Genomic DNA, 19,516 nt, shown 5'->3' on the forward strand with positions numbered 1-19,516 from the left:
ATGTCCGTCTTTAGGTGAAATACAAGGAGGACCTGGAATGGCTGAAGGGTATCGGCTGCTTCGTGTGGGACACCCCCGAGCTGGTGCAGGCTGAGAAGAACAAGACGCTGTACAGTGAGGTGAAGGATCTATGTAGTCCGTATAGAAATGTAGTAATATTGCTTGTTTATTCCATATATACTCCTTGTGATGTCTAAAATTCACATTACATCAAAGGGATCTTTAATGGAGCGGTATATGTTTCTAATAAGAGTTTACTGTTTTGGAAACAGAGACTGTACAAAGCGTCCTTCGAGAAGAACAGAGGCAACTTCAAGTATACCTGCGACACGCCGTTCTTCCAGGCGGCCAAGTATGCCTCCACGCTCATCAACAACGTGAGTCTCTTCATCCTTTCATCCAATGCACTCATTTCTTTTTGTAGCACAAAACTTTGTTGATACCGATTTGTTAACTAGACTCTTTAATCACATTTCTCTGTCTCTGTGCGTCTCTATCGGACTCAGCGTGGAGGTAAAAGAGATCTGATTATTGACTGTAATGTTTATGAGTGACCACGTGTATAACATGTTTCCATTGTTCTTCATATCAACTTGTTTTAACCGGTGGTGGAAGGTAACTACTGTGAGTACATTTACTGCACTGCACTTTAGTACACATTCGAGGTACTTTACTTTGTTTCCTTCTTCTGCAGCTTCATACGTCGACTCCTCCGCAGCTCAGACGCCATTATTGTAGTTTTTACTCCACTATATTTATCTGACAGCTGAAGTTACTTTCAGATCACAGTTTTTCGTCTCCTACCTGTTCATGCATCGTCACAAAGTGTTTCTGAGCTCATGAAAAGTTGACGTTTGACAGATACATGTAGATTAAACTACTCAACCATTTATAAAGCAGTACAATGCAACATAAACATTAATCTAAAAACATCATAATAAAACAGGGAACATTTTACTGCACAATGACTTCTTTAACTTTTCATACTTTAGGAACATTTTGCGGATATTACTTTACTTAAGTAAGGTTTTGAAGACTTTTCACGGTGTGGTATTACTACTTTTGTTTAAGTACTTCTTCCACCACTGGTTTCAACAATCCTTTGTCCTGCTGGAAAAGTGCCAGCGCACGTTGTTTTCTGGACGTTTGTCTTTAACTACCTTCTGACATTCTGAGCAGAGGGCCTACAGAGCTACTTATGAGCAATCCAAGGATAAGTTCACCATAACGACAGATGATCCTAGATACTTGCTGGCCAAGGAGAACAACAAGATGAGCCAGGTAACCGCTGTGATCGGGTCGTACGACCGGCCTGCCTCCTCCGCTGCTACCAGTCCGGTCCTCCTGACCTCTGACACCGACGCATGAGGTCGTCGACAGACCTGCCTGTGGTCTTCGTCGCATGAAATCGCTTTCAACGCGATACCTTTCTCTTCCTGTCTGTGTTCGTTGTTTTAGTCCCACACAGGTCGTCGTAAACAGTGCCACTCAAATAGCAGCTGGTTATCTTGAGTGAGCAGGACGCTCCTTGTATCTGTGCCATCAGACAGACGGCTTCATCACTTATATACTCATGATTCAATTAAACTTAATACATCTCCAAGCAAGTTATTCTCAAGCTTAACATGCCCGAAGATGTCCGTCACTCTGAAGGCACAGATGAGGACAAACAGCTCCTTTGTCACACTTGGATCTCCGGAGAACTTCTCCAGTCCTCCCAGTGTTGCTGCTGTTTTTCATGTGTCCTCAACTATGGCATGCTGTGTGTGTGTGTGTGTGTGTGTGTGTGGACAGGTAAAGTATAAATCCAGAGCAAAGGAGCTTCTAAAGAGTGGTTGCAATGAGTTCCACCGCCCTGACATCCTCACAGCCCTTTACCAGTCCACTTTGAGCAGTAAGGTAAACAGCCTCAGAGTGATGAACCGTGTTAACTCTGATCCCTGTTCACAAAGAAGAAGTCTGACTCATATCATCTCATCTCAATAAGATCCGATCACGTTAAACATTCATCCTGTACGAACTCTTTCCATCCATTCAAACCACTGTAACTCCCACACACTCCACCCTTTACTCTCATGCATCCATCACCCAGTCACTTCTCTGCAGAACCTTTAACTCATCTCAGAAATGCATCAAACATATCATTGAAGAAGATATAAATATAATCACTGTGTTCTCTCGAGTAAACCTCTCCTCCATGAAACCTACTGAGTACATCAACCTCAGGTTCAGTGAGCAATAGCTGCAGACTCTCATGACCGAATCGTGGTAACACATGTCCTCGTCTTCATTTTCACTCTTTCTATGTTTCTGCATGTTTCATATTGCATGTTTGTACAAACATCTGCACGGCACCACTTCCCTCATTAGACACACTCTATCATGTATCATGTTGTATACTGTTAGAGAACTATCCAAGAAGAAACTAAAAACAGTCAATGAGACGCAAACTAATGTAATTGTTTTTGCACCGTAGCTCTATTATGTAATCCCAGAAAGAGATTCAGAGTCACAGGATCGTCTGGATGGACTCTGAGGAGGACACACTTTGATGCTGTAACTTCGCTGTCTCTCTTACTTAAATTCTTGTCTCGAGCGTCTCTTTACACAAATCCATTCACCCCCTTCTTCTTGGATAGTTTTTGTTTTTATTAAAGCTGCTTAAATGAGAAGAAACACCATTTTTCAGAATACACACAAATGATTACAGTGGAAAATAGATTATGAGTGGTACTAACTGTCTTGTGTTTACACCTCCTCCATCAGTGGAGGTACAGGCAGCAGTATGAGCGCGCCAAGGACAAGTTCACCTCAATCCTGGAGACTCCCGAGTACGAGGCTCACAAACGCAGCAAGAAAATATCTGATGTGAGTTTTTGACGGGCGAAAGATTCCTGCATGTTTGCTGTGTTTTGAATTGCTCCTGAACTATGTGGTGATGATTGTTCCTCAGATCATCTACAAGATGGAGTACAACAAGACCAAGGCGAAGGGATACACCTTGCCTTATGACACTCCACACCAACAGCACATGAAGAGGGTTAAGGATATCACCAGCAATGTAAGTCCCACTCATCCTGGCTGCACTAGTTCTACATTAGAAGCCAACATGGTGTTTGATGGTGTTCTTTTGTTATGCATCTTGTAGCTGAAGTACAAAGAAGTGTATGAGAAGAGCAAGGCCCAGATCAACATTGACCAAGAGGCTCATTCGATCCGTGCTGCCAGGGAGGCGTACAAGAACATCAGCAATGTAAGTGTCTCTAGCGACGGGATCAGGGAATGTCGCTTTTCACTCATTATTCATTCAAATTGAAGTTGAAATACCTGAAAACATTGATTAGATGTTTCTTTCTTTCTCTGTGTTTAGCTTGACTACAAGAAGAAGTATGAAGCCACCAAGAACAAGTGGATCTGGACAACAGACAGACCCGACTTCCTCATTAATGCCAAGAACTCTTTGCAACAGAGTGATGTGAGTCGCTGCTTCTTATTCATTTCATATGTTTAGTTTGAACGTGTGACAAACAAGTTAAAAAACAAAAATGAACATATAGCAGTAGGATGAAGCATACACTTATGTACTCCAGAACTCAAACAATTAACTTCTTCTTCTTCTTTATATGTGTGTTCTGATTTTGCTGCCATTGTTTCACCCACAGGTTGACTACAAGTATGACAAAGAGATGATGAAGGGCTGCGTGATCCCTGTAGTGGATGACAAGTTGACCCTCCTGTCTATGAAACATGCTGAAATGGCCAGCGATGTAAGTTTTCTTTATTTGACTTCTCTATGATGAGAGGAACGAGAGGACTCGGCTCCTGATCTCAAATGACAGTTGTTTAATGTCGTAAAGGAATACTTTGTCTGTTGCTGCTCTCCAGGTGAAGTACAGAGAGAAGTATGAGAAGTCGAAGGGCCACTACGTGCCCGTCAGTGACACTCCTCAAATCCTCCATGCCAAGGCTGTGCGCACTTTGGCATCAGAGGTAAGTTTCATTCAGTAAAAAGTCAAGATATATTACATTATACAGCTGTTTGTGCGACTTTAACTTTACATGTGCTGTAAATCCTCCTCAGAGCAAATACAAGGAGGCCAGTAAGAAGGACATGCAGTCCGGCTCGTTCACCACCCTGTCCGAGACTCGTGACACCATCCACAGCAAGGAGATCAACAAGCTCATCAGCGGGGTACAACACATTTATCTCACAGAAGGGGCTCAGCCGTCTCATAACGCTGGACTCTCCTTGGCCTTGACATTCCTTTCCTTCTTCACAGAAATTGTACAAAGCGAAGTTTGAGAAGGAAAAGGGAAAGTCGATTTACAACAATATGAATGTTCCACCTGAAGTTCAGCACGCCATGGGAGTCGCCAAGAATCAGAGCAACGTGAGTCATCTCCACAGTCGTGCTAAAATAACTTTGGATCGGTTTTATGTACAGCGTGTAATCTCCATGTTGGGATAGTTTCACAGCCAGTACTTGTGTCTGATTGACAGGTGGCCTACAGGAAAGATGCCAAAGCCAACCTTCACTACACGAGTGTAGCCGACCGTCCCGACATAAAGAAGGCAAGCCAGGCTGCCAAGCTGATCAGTGAGGTAATCTCAACGTGCACGCAGAACACAGTCACCACCACCACTTGGACTCGGTCCACTGATGCTTGATTTGGTCTCGTCTTTACCAGATCGGCTACCGTGACAAGGCCCGTGAGGAGGCCAGCCGTGGAGGTTCTCTGGCCCACCGCCCAGACATCGCTCTGGCCACTGAGGTGTCCAAGCTGACCAGCAAGGTACAGCAAACCAAACCAATCATCTGTCCCATGATGCACTGGGCCAGCCACCGGTTCCCCACAGCTATCATCTCCTAGAAAACGTTTCCTTTTTTTATCACACTCGATGGCAGAAGATCTTCTATTTTGGGCGTCGCTATCAGATCATCTTATATTTACAGACTAGTATTTCTGTGGTACATGTTTAATAGCAAACCTGCAAACCTAACGATAAAACTAGCAGCGCTTCCTCTGCCGTCCTGCATTATAATCCATGTCTTAATCTGTTGACTCCATGAAAGAACATTTCCATGTTTAACTGCTCATATCATTGTACACGTCCCCATCCTTAAACTCATCCTCTTCCTCCATCCTTCTATACTTTACAGTCTCTATTCCTCATCTCTGTCCTCTTCCATAATGTCCTGGTCTGTGTGTTCTCATCCTTCCATCTCACTGCGCTTTGTAGGTGGAGGCCAAGCCCTCCCTCCATGGAACAGCTTCCTATGATACTCCGCAGATGCGCCACATTAAGAAAATGAGTGCCGTGACTAGTGATGTAAGGAGGTGCATGCCCTGAAACTGAAGGGCTGTGCTATACGTCTGTCTTTCCGTTCACGTCGTATCGACACATTTGTTTTAAAGTGTTGCAGTATGTGCACCCTCTGTTTCCCTGACGAGCTGTGACTCAAGTGTTGCATTGCTGCATTTGTTGCACTGGTACCAATACTGTATGCTAACGACACCTTTTATGTATTTTGTTCACATTTTTTATAATTATTTTAACTGTTTTTATTGTTTTTAAATGAGCTTGCATCTAAAACTATTGTATAAAACATGTGTTTATGCAGTAGTCACTGTCTGGAGCTTTTCCTTTGTCGTCTGAACCCTAGAGGGCACTGTAGGCTTTCTTAAATGTGTTTCTCATGTGTTAAATTACACATGTTCTTTCGAACACACTGTTTTAAGGATCAGCTATGTGTCACAATCATACCTCCATATATACTTAAGCATATATGAAGTCCTTGTTGTATTCATGACGGTCACAGAATGCTGAATTAGACTCTAGGAGCAGCGTCTTCGGGCGTCTCCACATCTGTTTTCTCTTGCATCTGGATTTTCTTGTGCAGATGTGAACGCACCCATACAGACTGCCGTGTCCTCTAAGACTAATCATCACAATGACTGCTGATTGAAAAGGGGAAATAAATTGATGCATGAGAAAAACACCTTTTACAGAATCTACAGTTTAACTACAGTTTGTTTTGTTCTTGTATAACAAGGGATGCAAACTTCATTTGAGTGTTAATGTTAAAAACTATACAGTACATAACATTGTACTTTACTTTGTACATTGATGAGTTGCTCATCCCTTTTTATGCACTTAAAAAACAAAAGAAGCATTTTGTTGTCAGTGGGATGGAGTCTGTTTCTCTAGTCTTGCATGTTCCTCTCTCACATGCATCCGTCTCAACAGGTGAAATACAAGGAGAAGTTTGACAAGGAGATGAAAGGAAGGAAACCACAGTATGACCTGAAGAACAGTAAGATTTACCAGACGTTGAAGGATGCCAATGTGCTGGCTAGTGAGGTAAGAGCTCGCTTCATTATTCTCCTCACAAGCGTAATAAACCACGTGTAGGTATAAAATAAAGAAAGAAATACAGAGACGGGGGAGAGGGTTGATATTCTGAGAAAAAAATCAGGATTTATGAGATTAAAGTTGTAAATTTATGAGAAAAAAACTCCGATATTCTGACATTTAAATTGTAAATTTACAAGAAAAATGTTTTTTAAATTTATGATTTTTTTCTTGTAAATGTACAACTTTAACAAAAAGTTAAAAACATTAACGTTAAAGTAAAAAACATTAAAGTAAAAAATATTAACGCAGATTAATCGCGCTCCCTGACTTTTGCTCCGACAGCACGGCGCGCGGCGCTCTCACAGCAAATATTGTTATATGCGATTAATCGCGATTAATTAATCACAACGTTTGTAATTAATTAGATGAATTGTTTTAATCGCTTGACAGCCCTAAAAGAAATATCTATTTTTTTCCACGTAAATTTACGACTTTAATCAATTTTTTCTTGAATCGTCCCGCAGCTCGTAATTATTATTGTTTTCCTTCATTAGCAAACATTTATTTACAAATCCATCATGAAACCTCATTAGTAATCTGAGAGAGATGTCCTCTCATAGATCCATGTGTCTGCTAACACCACCTGCAGGTGCAGTATAAGCTTGACCTGAAGAAGCTCCACAAGCCTGTGACCGACATGGCCGAGTCTCTGTCCATGCAGCACAACCTGAGCACCAGCAAACTGTCCAGCACCGTAAGACATCATCAACCTTTAACCCGCTCACGTCACCTCCCAGGAAGCTGCTGGGAGTCGATTCGGTCTCCGTGTTCCCTCAGGGGTTCATCGGAAAGTGTCTGAACTCAGTGTTTCCGTCACCTCACGCACATTAAACCATCAACACACTAAACTCCATCATCTCAGCATCTCTGTGACCTCATCTGGTAGTGATTCTTCTCACCTTTCGATCTCCATCACCTCCTGTAACGTTTCACCTCTTCTGTTTGATTTACTTCCTCCTGCTCTTTTATTAATGATCACTTAACACAAAAACTCCTTCATTGACTCTCGTTCATTTCTCATACAATCTGAACTCATTGTTTTTGACATTGAGCTGTTTTATCAGTTGTAATGTTTGTTCTGTAACGGATGAGTAAACTCCAGACAGCGATCTTTTTCTCTGTACTGAGATGTCTTACTTGATTGGGAATCCCCCCCCCCCATAGTACTGCTACAAGAAGAAATTTGAGGAGAGTAAGGGTCACTACCATATGATTGCTGACACACCAGAACAGCTCCATCACAAGGAGGCCACTGAGCTTCAGAGCAACGTAAGTGACACAGACTCTGGAGGTCAACAAACACTAAAACAACAACACAGCTGTGAGACACACACACACACACACACACACCCCTGGTTTGTATGCCGTCTCATATACAACACTTGACACAAATTGTATGTATATTGTCAATTCACCTTTTTAACAATCTCTTAATGGTGTATACACACACACACACACACACACACACACACACACACACACACACACACACACACACACACACACACACAGGATGTTGGTTTAGCAGGGATCATTCCAATTGGGGACACAACTTAAAGTAACTGGTACAATACATCACATTACAGGCTGATTCCATGTTTTATTTAATTCTAAAGTTCAAATTAAATCTTTAGAGGACAACACTAGAGGTTTGCACGCTTTATCTTCAATGTACTGTGTGTGTACTGTCACTTTATACCGATGTTTCAGTTCATGGTGTCCTGTTTGAGTATCCTACCTCCCAGTTTGCCACATGTTTCCATTCAGGCTCAAACAATATAAGAACTATTAAACTAACGTAGTAACGTAATCATCACAGTAAACGTCAAGCGTGCAGATCCAAACTATCTGCAATCCAGCATTTCACTTTCTACACAACTTGTTTTGTACCTGCGTATTTTTCAAACGTGTGTGTGTGTGTGTGCTGTCTAGGTGAAATACAAGGAGAGGTATGAGAAGGAGAAGGGCAAGGCCATGCTGGACTTCGAGACCCCCACATATGTGACGGCTAAAGAAGCTCAGCAGATGCAGAGCCAGGTAAATACGCCGTCGGTCTCCTCTGTGCTTAGAAATACTACAACACTACACTTTCCATTACACGCCTCTCTCTCTGAAGTGCCTGCTTCTGTTTATATTAACCTGCAGTGACTCTGGTTGTATATTGATATGCTTCGGCTGGTTGGATGTCCAGCTATTGTTTATATTAGACGTACAGAGTGTAACTTCTACAGTGCCTTCAATGCCAATGTATTAAATCAAGGCTGTTTTGGTGCGTATCAGTAAAGTGTCCCTTCTACTCCTACTACTCTCAAGTAGCTTGTGCTTTGACAGTAAAGACAAGGCAGTGTAACATGTGTGACGTTCAAATATACGCAACACCGGCTTGTGTATTGTTGTTCCCTAATACTGTTTACATAAGTTCAGACCGTTTAATCTCACTCCCAAGATGCGGCGATGGCAAAGGTAAAGTATATGTTTGTGTCAGAGAACATTCATCAAGCCTGGATTATAGATTATAGACAATGTTTAATCTCAGTTAATACAAACATTAGAGTTCCTCACAGTTAACAACTCATTTAAAGACGGCAAATACGGAAATTGGTGTCATTATAAGGACAAAGGTGCAGACCAGGATGAGGTAACTGCATTGTGAACCAGCACTGCTTGCATGAGGTTAAGCTCTGTCTGTCCCCTGTCTTGTCTCTTCGGCCAATAGAAAGACTATAAGAAGGACTTTGAGGAGCACATGAGGGGAAAAAACCTCTCAGGCTTGGAGGTCACCCCTGCCATGATTCATGTCAGGCACGCCACCCAAATAATGAGTGAGGTAACTAAAGGACAATTTATCCCCCGACAACCTCCCCTATTGACTCCACCCATTCTCTATAATCATACTAAGACTGTAGCACAACCACGGCCCCTCTTTTCTTGTTATTCCCACGAGTGCTTCCTTCTTCCTTGCAGGTCCACTCCTGTAGTTTGAGTTGTAGTTGCATGACTCCCTGCACAGCCCTAAGCTCTTAATAATGCAACATCCTCCTCCCTTATCTCTACCCATAGCTTAGTTTAGTATTGTTGCTATTTATATATGTGACTACTAACAGCTGCATGCATGAGATCGTATCTATCAATGTGGTGAAATGCTGACTTGAATTGTTGTTGTTTTTGTTTCCATGTGTCAAAAATATGTTTCACATTGTCTTTCATCAGGATTCTTGCCAAAGTCACCAATGTCTCCGCTCTCTCTGTGAAAACATATTATATAACGATAATGCTAAAGCTGAATCAGCGTCTTTGTTTGTTTTATTGGGAGGTTTGGTGACTTTGAGCTGCCTGTCTGTACGCCTTGGCCTGCCCTGCCTGTGTGCCCTTTTCGCAGTCTCTCTGTTCTTCTTCCGTCCTGTAGAAAGAGTACAGGAGGGATCTAGAGGAGGGAGTGAAGGGTAAAGGGCTAACTTTACTGGAGGAAACTCCGGAGCTTATGAGAGCAAGGAATGCCACTCACATCCTGTCAGAGGTACGACTGACTGAGAGGAGATGGAGACCGGTGCATCATCTGCTGAATCCTGTCCCCTTAACTAAGCTTTACCTTCACACTAAAAGGGCGACTGCTGGGTTTGACTCTTTGTCCTTGCTTCATGACCTCACTAATGTCCACGCACTCTCCTTTCTTTCATTTCTATATAATGTTCTCATCTCGACTTCACCCCGTTTGATGTTCCCACCATTTTCTCTTGATGTTCCAAAAGTCAACTTTAAATGCACTCAGAGCATATTTAGTTTGATCTTTCTGATGAAACATTCTTTCACTTTAGTTTATAGTTCACTTATTTAATTTACAGCACATGGAAACACAAAGAACAAGACAACTACTTAATGCTTTGGTCCAATAGCATCAAAGCGTTTCTTGGACTGAGATGTTCTGCGGGGCTTTCAGGTTGATTTCTGGAGTGTACGACAATGTTTGATAAATAAACTGAGAATCAAGAGAAAGTATGGGTTCTGTTGAAAATGCCTAATTATGATTTAACACACTGTCCTTAACTACTTCTTTATTTTTCAGTTTTGAGTGGAACTTCCCACAATCTGCAGTCCAATTGACCTTTTATAAAACATTACAGTACATTACAGGTCATTTAGCAAACGCTCGACTTACATTGCACTAAGTACAGGGACAGTCTCCCTGGAGCAGCTCAGGGTTAAGTGCCTTGCTCAGGGGTACACTGGTGGCAGCCTGGTGTTGAACTCCCGACCTTCTAGTGTTTTGTTTGGAAGGCGTACCACTAGACCACTAGACCACCCAGGTCTTAATTCCTTCTAACTCCTCCTCTTCACCATTCCGCTTGACGTTTTGGTTTTGCAGCCCCACCCAATATGAATGAGTAGCAATCCTCTTATCTACCTGTCAGTCATATCTGATTTTGAACAAACACACTTCCTCGCCTGTAATATCCGCAGAGAGAGTACAAGAAGTCGCTGGAGTTGGAGATAAAGGGCAGAGGAATGTTGGCTTTGGCGACAGACACCCCGGACTTCATGAGGGCGAAGAACGCTACTGACATCCTCAGTCAGGTCTGTCAACACATAACTCATAGAGCAGCTCTGGTGTATGCACGTCTGTGCTGAAGGTGCTGACTGATGCTTTCTGTTCCTCAGTCTAAGTACAAGCATACGGCTGAGCTGGACAGAGCCAGCTACACAAGTGTCGTCGACACCCCCGAAATCCTCCACGCTCAGCAGATGAGGAACATCATCAGCCAGGTAGATTATCCATTCAAGAAATCTCCAGAAAGTGTCATTATAAAGGAGACGCATCATGAAAAACTCACTTTTTCCAGTGCTGGTGCACAAACGTGTGTTTATCTGGAGGGTTAGCTCCTCTTCCTGTGTCACCCATCTACATCTCACAAGCCAATCAGAGTGGACTGGGCTTTTACTTTGAAATTGTGTTTCTGTCCAACAGAAAAAGTACAAAGAGGATGCGGAGAAGTCCATGTCTCACTATGTACCGGTGATGGACACTCCAGAGATGCAGAGAGTCCGTGAGAACCAGAAGAACTTCAGCACCGTAAGCAATAAGATGAATAAATGAGGATCTAACTGAAGCAGCGAGTCTCCGACCGCTGGAGTCAGACGTCGTCTCTGTGTCTCCATGTGTCCTTTAAAGTATTATCTTCAATACTTTACACTTTTGTTTTGTTTGTCGCTTCACCTTCGTATAAAGTTCTCTCATTCAATTGAGTCCAGATGTAAATGCAGTGTTTGTAGTCGGGGAATATTTATATTATATGAAGTAGCTTCTTCCTTTTTATCAATGTGAAGCATTTTAACTGCACTTTTGTTTTTCTCCTTGTAGCATCAATACCAGATTGACCATAAAAACATATTGGGCAATGTGTCCTCTATAAAGGACACTCCTGAAATGCTTCGTGTTAAAGAGAATACAAAGAATTTCAGCTTGGTATCTACTCCAAAATATTCTTTTCTAATAACACTTTTTATTTATTTATGTTTCCCCTGATTTCTTTCTTAATTCTAAATGACCCCTGACATGCAGCCCTTTGGACCAAACACAAGTTTTAACCTTGTAGAATCTGCAGCAATTTAATTCACGCAACTAACCCAACGTTTTCTGTAGCGTAACACGTGCACTTGTTAGTGCGGAGCTTGTGTGTCGTTAAATACCTGATGTTTGTTTCCTTCACTGTGTGTGTGATCACGAGGTGCAGCTACATCTTGTATAGTTTTGAAGTGAAATCGAGCACCTCGTCCTCGTTATCCAAGAGTTGAAATCAGGCTTAACCCCCCCGGTTGCTGCTTTTATTCCTCGTCCATGTAAAGATTCAGTACAAAGAGGATTTGGGAGGAGGAACAGCGATGCCCAAGACGCCAGAGATGGAGCGAGTTAAATGCAACCAGCGGAACATTAGCACGGTACTCCACAGAGCGACCCTCCTTCATCTGCTGCTCAACTTAGTCTTCCCTCCATATTCCCTCCTTTAATAATATCAGATTTAACCTTTCTTCACATGTAATCTCTTCAAATAGACGTTTAATGTTTTATTTTACTTATTACAGCATGTCATGGAGCCCCCAAAGGCCCTACATATAATGTTTTACGCCTCTGCACCGGCGTGTCCAGCTTGTCCGTCCGTCCCATTCTCGTGATCACGATGTCTAAAGAAAGCCTTCAGGGTATTTCTTCAAATTTGGTCCATTTGGACTCGAGGATGAACTTTGTGGGCAAAGGTCAAGATCACTGTGACCTCGCAAAATACGTTTTTGGCTTAAGAATTCACAATTTTGACCATTTTAAAAACACATTTCTTTGGACAGACATGGATGTAACTTGTTTTCACAATACACTAAATGGCCAAAAGTATGTAGACACACCTGTCAAAATATAGGACTTTCCATATAAGAGAAATCTTATTGCTACATCCTTCAATAACATTTTATGTCCTTGTGCACAAAGCCATAAAGTCCATAAATAAATGTCTTTTCCCAGTTTATCGTGGAAGAACTTGACCACGCAGAGCGCTGACCTCGACCACATCCAACTCCTTTCGGCTTCTGGTTTCCCCTCACAAGTAACGTGTCCACACACATTAACGTCTTCATCACTTGCTGGGACTTTGAGGGCTCTGTAGGATTTTCTTTCTCATGATAATTCATTGCATCTAAACCCTGAAGTAATAAACTCGATCAAGTGTCTTCCATCTTTTTTGCCAACATACTGAACTACCGCCGAGTAACAACGTGGTGTGTGTTGTTGTCAGTGTGTGCTGTTCTGAACGTCTGTGCTTCTGTGTGTTCCTGTCTTACTCTGTGTGTGTGTGTGTGTGTGTGTGTGTGTGTGTGTAATTTATGCAATGGACAGATTCAGTACAAGGATTCTGTGGGTCAAGGCACATCCATACCCGATCTCCCTGAGGTGAAGCGGGTCCGAGAAACCCAGAAGAATATCAGCTTGGTAGAGGACCAGGACTTACCTTCTCCCCTTATAATCAACCTCTCCTACTCGTCTAAAAGTCTAGAAAACGTTCCCTTTCCGTGCTGGTTTCCCCTCCTCCATCCTAACTAAGTTTCATAAATCATTCCTTTTTACCAACGTTGGTTGATGACTTGATTTTGAAATTCATATTTCCACAAAAGAAAACATCATTTACTCCATTTCTCCCAAAATAAATCCTTTTATTTCCCTGGATTTCCCCTTATTCATTGCCCCCCCCCCCCTAAATTAAAAACTAATCTGCCTTTTGAGTGTGTTGCCACCGTATTTGACTTTTCTCTGTGTTGTCTCCGTTCAAAGATTCAATACAAAACAGGAGTGGAACAAGGCACGTCAGTCTCAGAGACCCCCGAGATGGAGAGAGTCAAACGCAACCAGCACAACATTAGCACGGTACTCCCCAGAGTGACCCCGCGCCCGCCTGCACACTTTATGTCCTTCAGACACGCACGACGGCTCTCCTGAGCCGCTCGTCTAGATGCCAGAACTGTAGATATACCACAGTACATGCCGTTGTCTTTGTGTGTCCCTGTCTCACTCTGTGTCTGTGTGTAATTTATGCAATGGGCAGATTCAGTACAAGGATTCTGTGGGTCAAGGCACATCCATACCCGATCTCCCTGAGGTGAAGCGGGTCCGAGAAACCCAGAAGAATATCAGCTTGGTAGAGGACCAGGACTGCAGTGTGCCTCATCTTATCCCCTTATAATCACTTCCCAAATCCTGCCCTCTGACCTCTCTTAGTCTTAGTGTGCCCTCCTCCTTCCTAACTGTTTCATAAATCACTCCTTCCTACCGACCTCTGTCGACGACATGTTGACAAAAACATAATCTTCCCTCCATTCTTCCCTATTTAAGTCTGCTCCCTGGATTTTTAATTAAACATTATTGTTATTTTTTTCCCTCCTAGATTGAAACTAATCGGCCTTTTGAGTGTGTTCCCGCCATATTTGACTTTTTTCTTTTTGTTGTGTCCTTTCAAAGATTCAATACAAAACAGGAGTGGAACAAGGCACGTCAGTCTCAGAGACCCCCGAGATGGAGAGAGTCAAACGCAACCAGCACAACATTAGCACGGTACTCCACAGAGTGACCCCGCACACTTTATCTCCTTCAAACACACACGACAGTCGCATCCACCCCACCACGTGGAGGCGGCTGAACTCCACTGAGTTCTTAACATGTTCTCCATTTCTCAGGGAGCAGTGTGTTTAAATCTATGTTCCATGTCTGCTGTGATCTTTGGTGTTTGTGTCTCTGTCCTCCTGCACTTGTCTCTTGACTTTTACTTTTTCCTCCACTCACCCAAACTGTCTTGGGTAGATTAAATACAAGGACTGTCTGGGTCGAGGCACATCTATACCGGACCTCCCTGAGGTGAAGCGGGTCAAACAAACGCAGAAGCACATCAGCTCGGTAGCGGAACAAAACCCGAACCACGTGTGCTCCTAACTGTTGAGAGTGGATAGTAGTGCTCATCAATAATGCCCATCCTTCGCTACTCCCCCCCCCCTCCCTCCCTCCCGCTGTCCTCTCACTCCCGTCACCTCTCATCCATCTTCATCCGAAGCACTGAGCCCTGCCATCATTACCACTTTGACTCTTAATTCTCATCCATGCATCTCTCTTCTCCTCTTACTCCATCTTTAATCTTCAACCATGAAACCCTCCTCTTTGGCCTGCGATGCCCCCCCCCCCCCCCCTCCCCAAATATACAGTGTTTTCTAACCCACAGCCCAGCTTCTCCCCTGCTGAAGCGTTAGGAGTTTGGTCCTGACTGTTTGACAGGAGCTGCCATGACGAGTCACTCTATAGGACCAATTTCTCAGACGCTGCTTAGAAATATTACCAAAAGCAATAAATGTCACATCAACTGAAAGCAGTTCTCTGAGATGAAAACTGCTTTTGTCTTTATCTTCTGTTTAGGAGTTTGAGGTTAATCCAAGTGTGTGAGAGCAGTCCTATAGGTGTGTGTTCTGTGTGTGTTTCAGAGTCTGATTGGCCCCCTGGGGCACTGTGCTTCTGTCCTGTAGGTGTTGTATAAAGACAGTACAGCCAAGGGGACGCCTGTGGTGTTCACCCCAGAGATGGAGCGAGTCAAAAGGAACCAAGAAAACATTAGCTCGGTACCTTCAGAACCACCGGAACATTGTTCTGTTCTCCTCCCGCCCCACGTTAACCCTTTTCTAACTGACTTGTCTCCCGGCTCTTGTTAATAGTATTAATTCCCTCCTCTCTGCAGCTGTGGTGTGCACATCAGTGCTGCTAACCTTTCCTGTTGTTAAAACTACTCCTCTTCATCTTGTCACGCTGCCGTTCTCCCCCTGAACATTGGGATGTAATCGTGTTGTTGTTATATTTAATACTTCCACCTCTCCCTGCTAATTCATCCGTCTGAAATCCCAGTAAAGTAACCCCGGCTCCTTCTGACACTTACCCTCTTACCCTTTAGTCTCCTTGCCACACCCTTTGTGCTGTGGATGCTAACGGCTACTGCGTGCTGGTGTTTAGGTTTGAAACATTTCAGCCGCTCACTGTGTCTCCTCTGCTCCTCCTGACCCCCACCTTCCACCAGGTGCTGTACTCCGACAGCTTCCGTAAGCAGGTCCAGGGCAAGGCCGCCTTCGTTCTGGACACGCCTGAGATGAGGCGCGTCAAGGAGACCCAGCGCAACATTTCTGGAGTAAGATTTTCTCATTATTTGTTTAGTTTGTACTGCAGGAAGTTCACGTCTCTACTGCTTCTGTACGTAAAGCATAAGGCTGTTCTTCTTTGGCGGTAGATCCCCGTCCCTGGGTCGTTCTTATGTTCCCCAGATTTACATTTAGCACTGAGGTTGTGATCTGTGCAGGTCAGATACCACGAGGACTTTGAGAAGAGCAAGGGCAGCTTCACGGCCACCGCCACCGACCCCGTGACTGAGCGCGTGAAGAAGAACACGCAGGACTTCAGCGACATCAACTACCGCGGCATCACGAGGCGTGTGGTGGAGATGGAGAGGAGACGTGCCATCGAGCATGACCAGGAGACCACCACTGGTACGCCACAAGCGTGCAGGGGGGGGGCTATCGGTGTCATAGCGAAGTTAAAATGATACTTTAGGATTTAACTGCAAGATATTTGAACTGTAAAGAAATGTGGAGGCTTTGTAGAATAAATTCTTATTTCTAATTGAGAAACCGGCTCACACACTGTAGGGGACTTTTCTTATTATATTATATATATTTCTCAAAAATATAAATATTTCTATGCTAAAATAGATTTTAATCCACTTCCCAAGTTGCACCTTTATTATCCGAATAACGAATGAAAGAAATCACCATTTGTAAAAGAAATTAAATTCTCTCTATTGTATTAATCTCCATTTTATATTTTTAAACACAATAACACGTTTATATATTTTCTTTTCTCATACAAAAAGTAATTATGAATTATTATTATTATTAATAATTATTATTGTTATTATTATTATTATTATTATTAATAATAATAATAATTGTTATTATTATTATTATTATTATTATTATTATAATTAATAATATAATTAAGATTATTATTTTAATATTATTTTAATAATATTTAACGGACAGGATATTTTTTTAATAAATGATCTGTAAGTGTCAGATACAGATACTTAGCTCTGCGTAATGTTACTACACGAGAGACACCGTTTGTTACTTATTAATTTCTGTTTCTGACGTCTGCCCTCAGATCTGCGTGTGTGGCGCACAAACCCCGGCTCTGTGTTTGACTACGACCCTGCAGAGGACAACATCCAGTCCAGGAGTCTGCACATGATGTCAGGTGAGATGATCCCATCGTAGGTCCACAGAAGAAGATATCACTTTAATGTTTTAATGCTGTCCTTATATCTGTTTACATCCACATCATAGTGTGTTATTAACATTAATCATATACAGCTGGACGACTAATAATCATATGGAGGCTATAATATTCTGTGCACTGTGTGTCTTTGCACACATCCAGATTATAGTGTCTTCATAGAAACAGATGTGTTCCAGCCATGGCTTTATTATTTCACATAATTAACTGCTTCTATCTTTCCTCTGATGTTCTCACAGTGCAAGCTCAGCGTCGCAGCAAGGAGCACTCCCGCTCCACCAGCGCCCTGAGCGGCATGGCTGATGAGAAGTCTGAGGTGTCCCAGGACCCTGACCACCACATGTCCCTCTACAGCAACGGCTTCATGGCCTCCTCTACCGGTAACTGATCCAGAATCATCATGTCTGATGTTGTTTTGTTATGTTACAAACTAAGTCTGTGGGGTTTAGCATCTACACGCTGTCGTTGGATCAGAGTTATGACCTCATCTGTGGCTTCCTGTATTGTCCTAACATCTGCAGGTTACCAGCATGCAAAGACTGTGGAGCTGCAGCAGAGGTCATCATCAGTGGCCACCCAGCAGACCACCGTCTCCTCCGTCCCCTCACACCCCTCCACCACCGGGGTTAGCAACACACTCTGCACACACTGTATTAAAAGGATTTGTCCTCAATGCTGCACCGTTATTAGATTATTGGTAGAACTGAGGCAGCTTTAAAACAAAGGGTTGTATACACTAAGTTAGAAGTAGTGGCTTTATTATTCCTGTATCTCTTCCTTCATATCCTCTAAACTGTCGCCCTCACAGCCCCCTCAGCCCCCTCAGCCCCCTCGTATACTTGACTCACACTGACTCTGATTGACCTCTTTTCTTGATTCTCTGCAGAAAACCGTGCGCGCCATATACGACTACACTGCAGCCGACAACGACGAGGTGTCCTTCAAGGACAGCGACGTCATCGTCAACGTGCAGGCCATCGACGAGGGGTGGATGTACGGCACCGTGCAGCGCACCAGCAAGACCGGCATGCTGCCAGCCAACTACGTTGAAGCAGTTTAAAGACAAAGCCCACCGTCCCTCCAGAGTGGCTGCGACGCAGCCGCGGGGCAAACCGATCCTCCTGCGGCTGAGTGCAATGTGTAGCCTTTAGGCTGTTGTAGCCGTCACTGTATTTTAATTGTGTTGTAATTCTCGTCCGTTATCATTCAAATGCTGCCACCCCCCCCCACCCCCCAGGGGAAAAGCAATAATCACAAACAATACACTCTTTGTATATTTCAAACATATTTAATATATTTAGTTTTACTACCCAAACAATGGGTTCAAACTGTTCAAATGATGCAGTTAATGGAACTTCTATGGAGAATAATGAAACTCATAAGGAGTCAGTTACTATCTGTCTCCTCCGTGATGAAGAGTTGACGAGCCTCAGTCTTCCCTCCGTCGTACTGACGGCTGACTAGTGTGTTTTCTGTCTTCTACCTTTAATCAGTAGCTATTAAAGCACACCGAGCTCCTGCAGCACTCTGCCTCCTTCTTTTCATTCTGAACTTTGACCTCTGGGCGTCTTCTTCCACACTCTGTATTCACACTTTCTCTTTGAGACACAAACATCACAAGAAAACTCTTTTTAAACTATTAAAATGTTGTCATGGCATAGTTCAAGGAGTCCAAATATACAACATCAATATTTAAGCGTGTAACAAATCTGCCAACGATGTTAATTCTCTACGTTAACACTTTTATTTAGTTTAGCAATGAATCTTGTCCAAGATTAATATTGAGCCAGAGGTTTTACTTTGTCAGCGCCCTCTGGTGGACAAACTTGTATTTGTACATAGCCAGAGAAGTAACATTTATTGTGCAGCAATTTGCATTTTTTGCACAAGTTTGTGATGACGGTGCAAGTGTTTAAGATATCTCTGTTGATTTGAAGACGTGTTTCTGTGAATTTGAGTCCAAATTCCAACATTTTCAGGCCAACTTCGCACATCAAAGCAGTAAAAGTAACAACCTCTCCAGAAAACAGCTGAAAATGACACTGTCTGAATTATAGACTGGATTTCCATTTAGTTTTCACTTTAATTAACTATCAGACTAGTGACGTCTTTTATTTTGAAGCATAGTTCCAGCCATCTTGTGATTTTTCAGTATTCTGTAACTGTGAATTATTTGAAAAGGTTTTTTAAATATATATATTTTCCGGTGCGTGCATTTGCAAACCTTTAATATCAAGGAAACA

At 42.9% G+C, this 19,516-nt stretch overlaps 1 protein-coding gene across 17 annotated transcripts in view; it reads left to right on the forward strand.

Moving 5' to 3' along the window:
* neb (nebulin) overlaps positions 1-18,798 on the forward strand; it is a 59,613-nt gene extending 40,815 nt beyond the window's left edge. For 5 of the 17 annotated variants that reach the window (XM_029458538.1, XM_029458553.1, XM_029458540.1 and 2 more), the window contains 33 exons: positions 15-119; positions 273-377; positions 1,180-1,281; positions 2,767-2,868; positions 2,954-3,061; positions 3,149-3,253; positions 3,371-3,475; positions 3,663-3,767; positions 3,886-3,990; positions 4,082-4,192; positions 4,281-4,391; positions 4,502-4,603; positions 4,690-4,794; positions 5,243-5,332; positions 6,251-6,364; positions 7,008-7,112; positions 8,351-8,455; positions 9,825-9,935; positions 10,877-10,990; positions 11,075-11,179; positions 11,382-11,486; positions 11,775-11,879; positions 13,731-13,823; positions 14,002-14,094; positions 14,415-14,507; positions 14,754-14,846; positions 15,464-15,556; positions 16,006-16,113; positions 16,282-16,468; positions 17,142-17,234; positions 17,513-17,653; positions 17,795-17,898; positions 18,160-18,798. In XM_029458538.1, the coding sequence (XP_029314398.1) occupies positions 15-119; positions 273-377; positions 1,180-1,281; positions 2,767-2,868; positions 2,954-3,061; positions 3,149-3,253; positions 3,371-3,475; positions 3,663-3,767; positions 3,886-3,990; positions 4,082-4,192; positions 4,281-4,391; positions 4,502-4,603; positions 4,690-4,794; positions 5,243-5,332; positions 6,251-6,364; positions 7,008-7,112; positions 8,351-8,455; positions 9,825-9,935; positions 10,877-10,990; positions 11,075-11,179; positions 11,382-11,486; positions 11,775-11,879; positions 13,731-13,823; positions 14,002-14,094; positions 14,415-14,507; positions 14,754-14,846; positions 15,464-15,556; positions 16,006-16,113; positions 16,282-16,468; positions 17,142-17,234; positions 17,513-17,653; positions 17,795-17,898; positions 18,160-18,333 (3,597 nt within the window). In that variant the 3' untranslated portion in view covers positions 18,334-18,798. Of the gene's footprint in view, positions 1-14; positions 120-272; positions 378-1,179; positions 1,282-2,766; positions 2,869-2,953; positions 3,062-3,148; positions 3,254-3,370; positions 3,476-3,662; positions 3,768-3,885; positions 3,991-4,081; positions 4,193-4,280; positions 4,392-4,501; positions 4,604-4,689; positions 4,795-5,242; positions 5,333-6,250; positions 6,365-7,007; positions 7,113-8,350; positions 8,456-9,824; positions 9,936-10,876; positions 10,991-11,074; positions 11,180-11,381; positions 11,487-11,774; positions 11,880-12,259; positions 12,353-12,496; positions 13,246-13,730; positions 13,824-14,001; positions 14,095-14,414; positions 14,508-14,753; positions 14,847-15,463; positions 15,557-16,005; positions 16,114-16,281; positions 16,469-17,141; positions 17,235-17,512; positions 17,654-17,794; positions 17,899-18,159 lie in introns of those variants that run through there. The other 12 variants (XM_029458546.1, XM_029458545.1, XM_029458547.1 and 9 more) reach the window with 12 other exon arrangements.
* The last annotated feature ends 718 nt before the right edge of the window (positions 18,799-19,516 follow it).

This window comes from Cottoperca gobio, chromosome 21, assembly GCF_900634415.1.
Source record: "Cottoperca gobio chromosome 21, fCotGob3.1, whole genome shotgun sequence".
Lineage (NCBI taxonomy): Eukaryota > Metazoa > Chordata > Actinopteri > Perciformes > Bovichtidae > Cottoperca > Cottoperca gobio.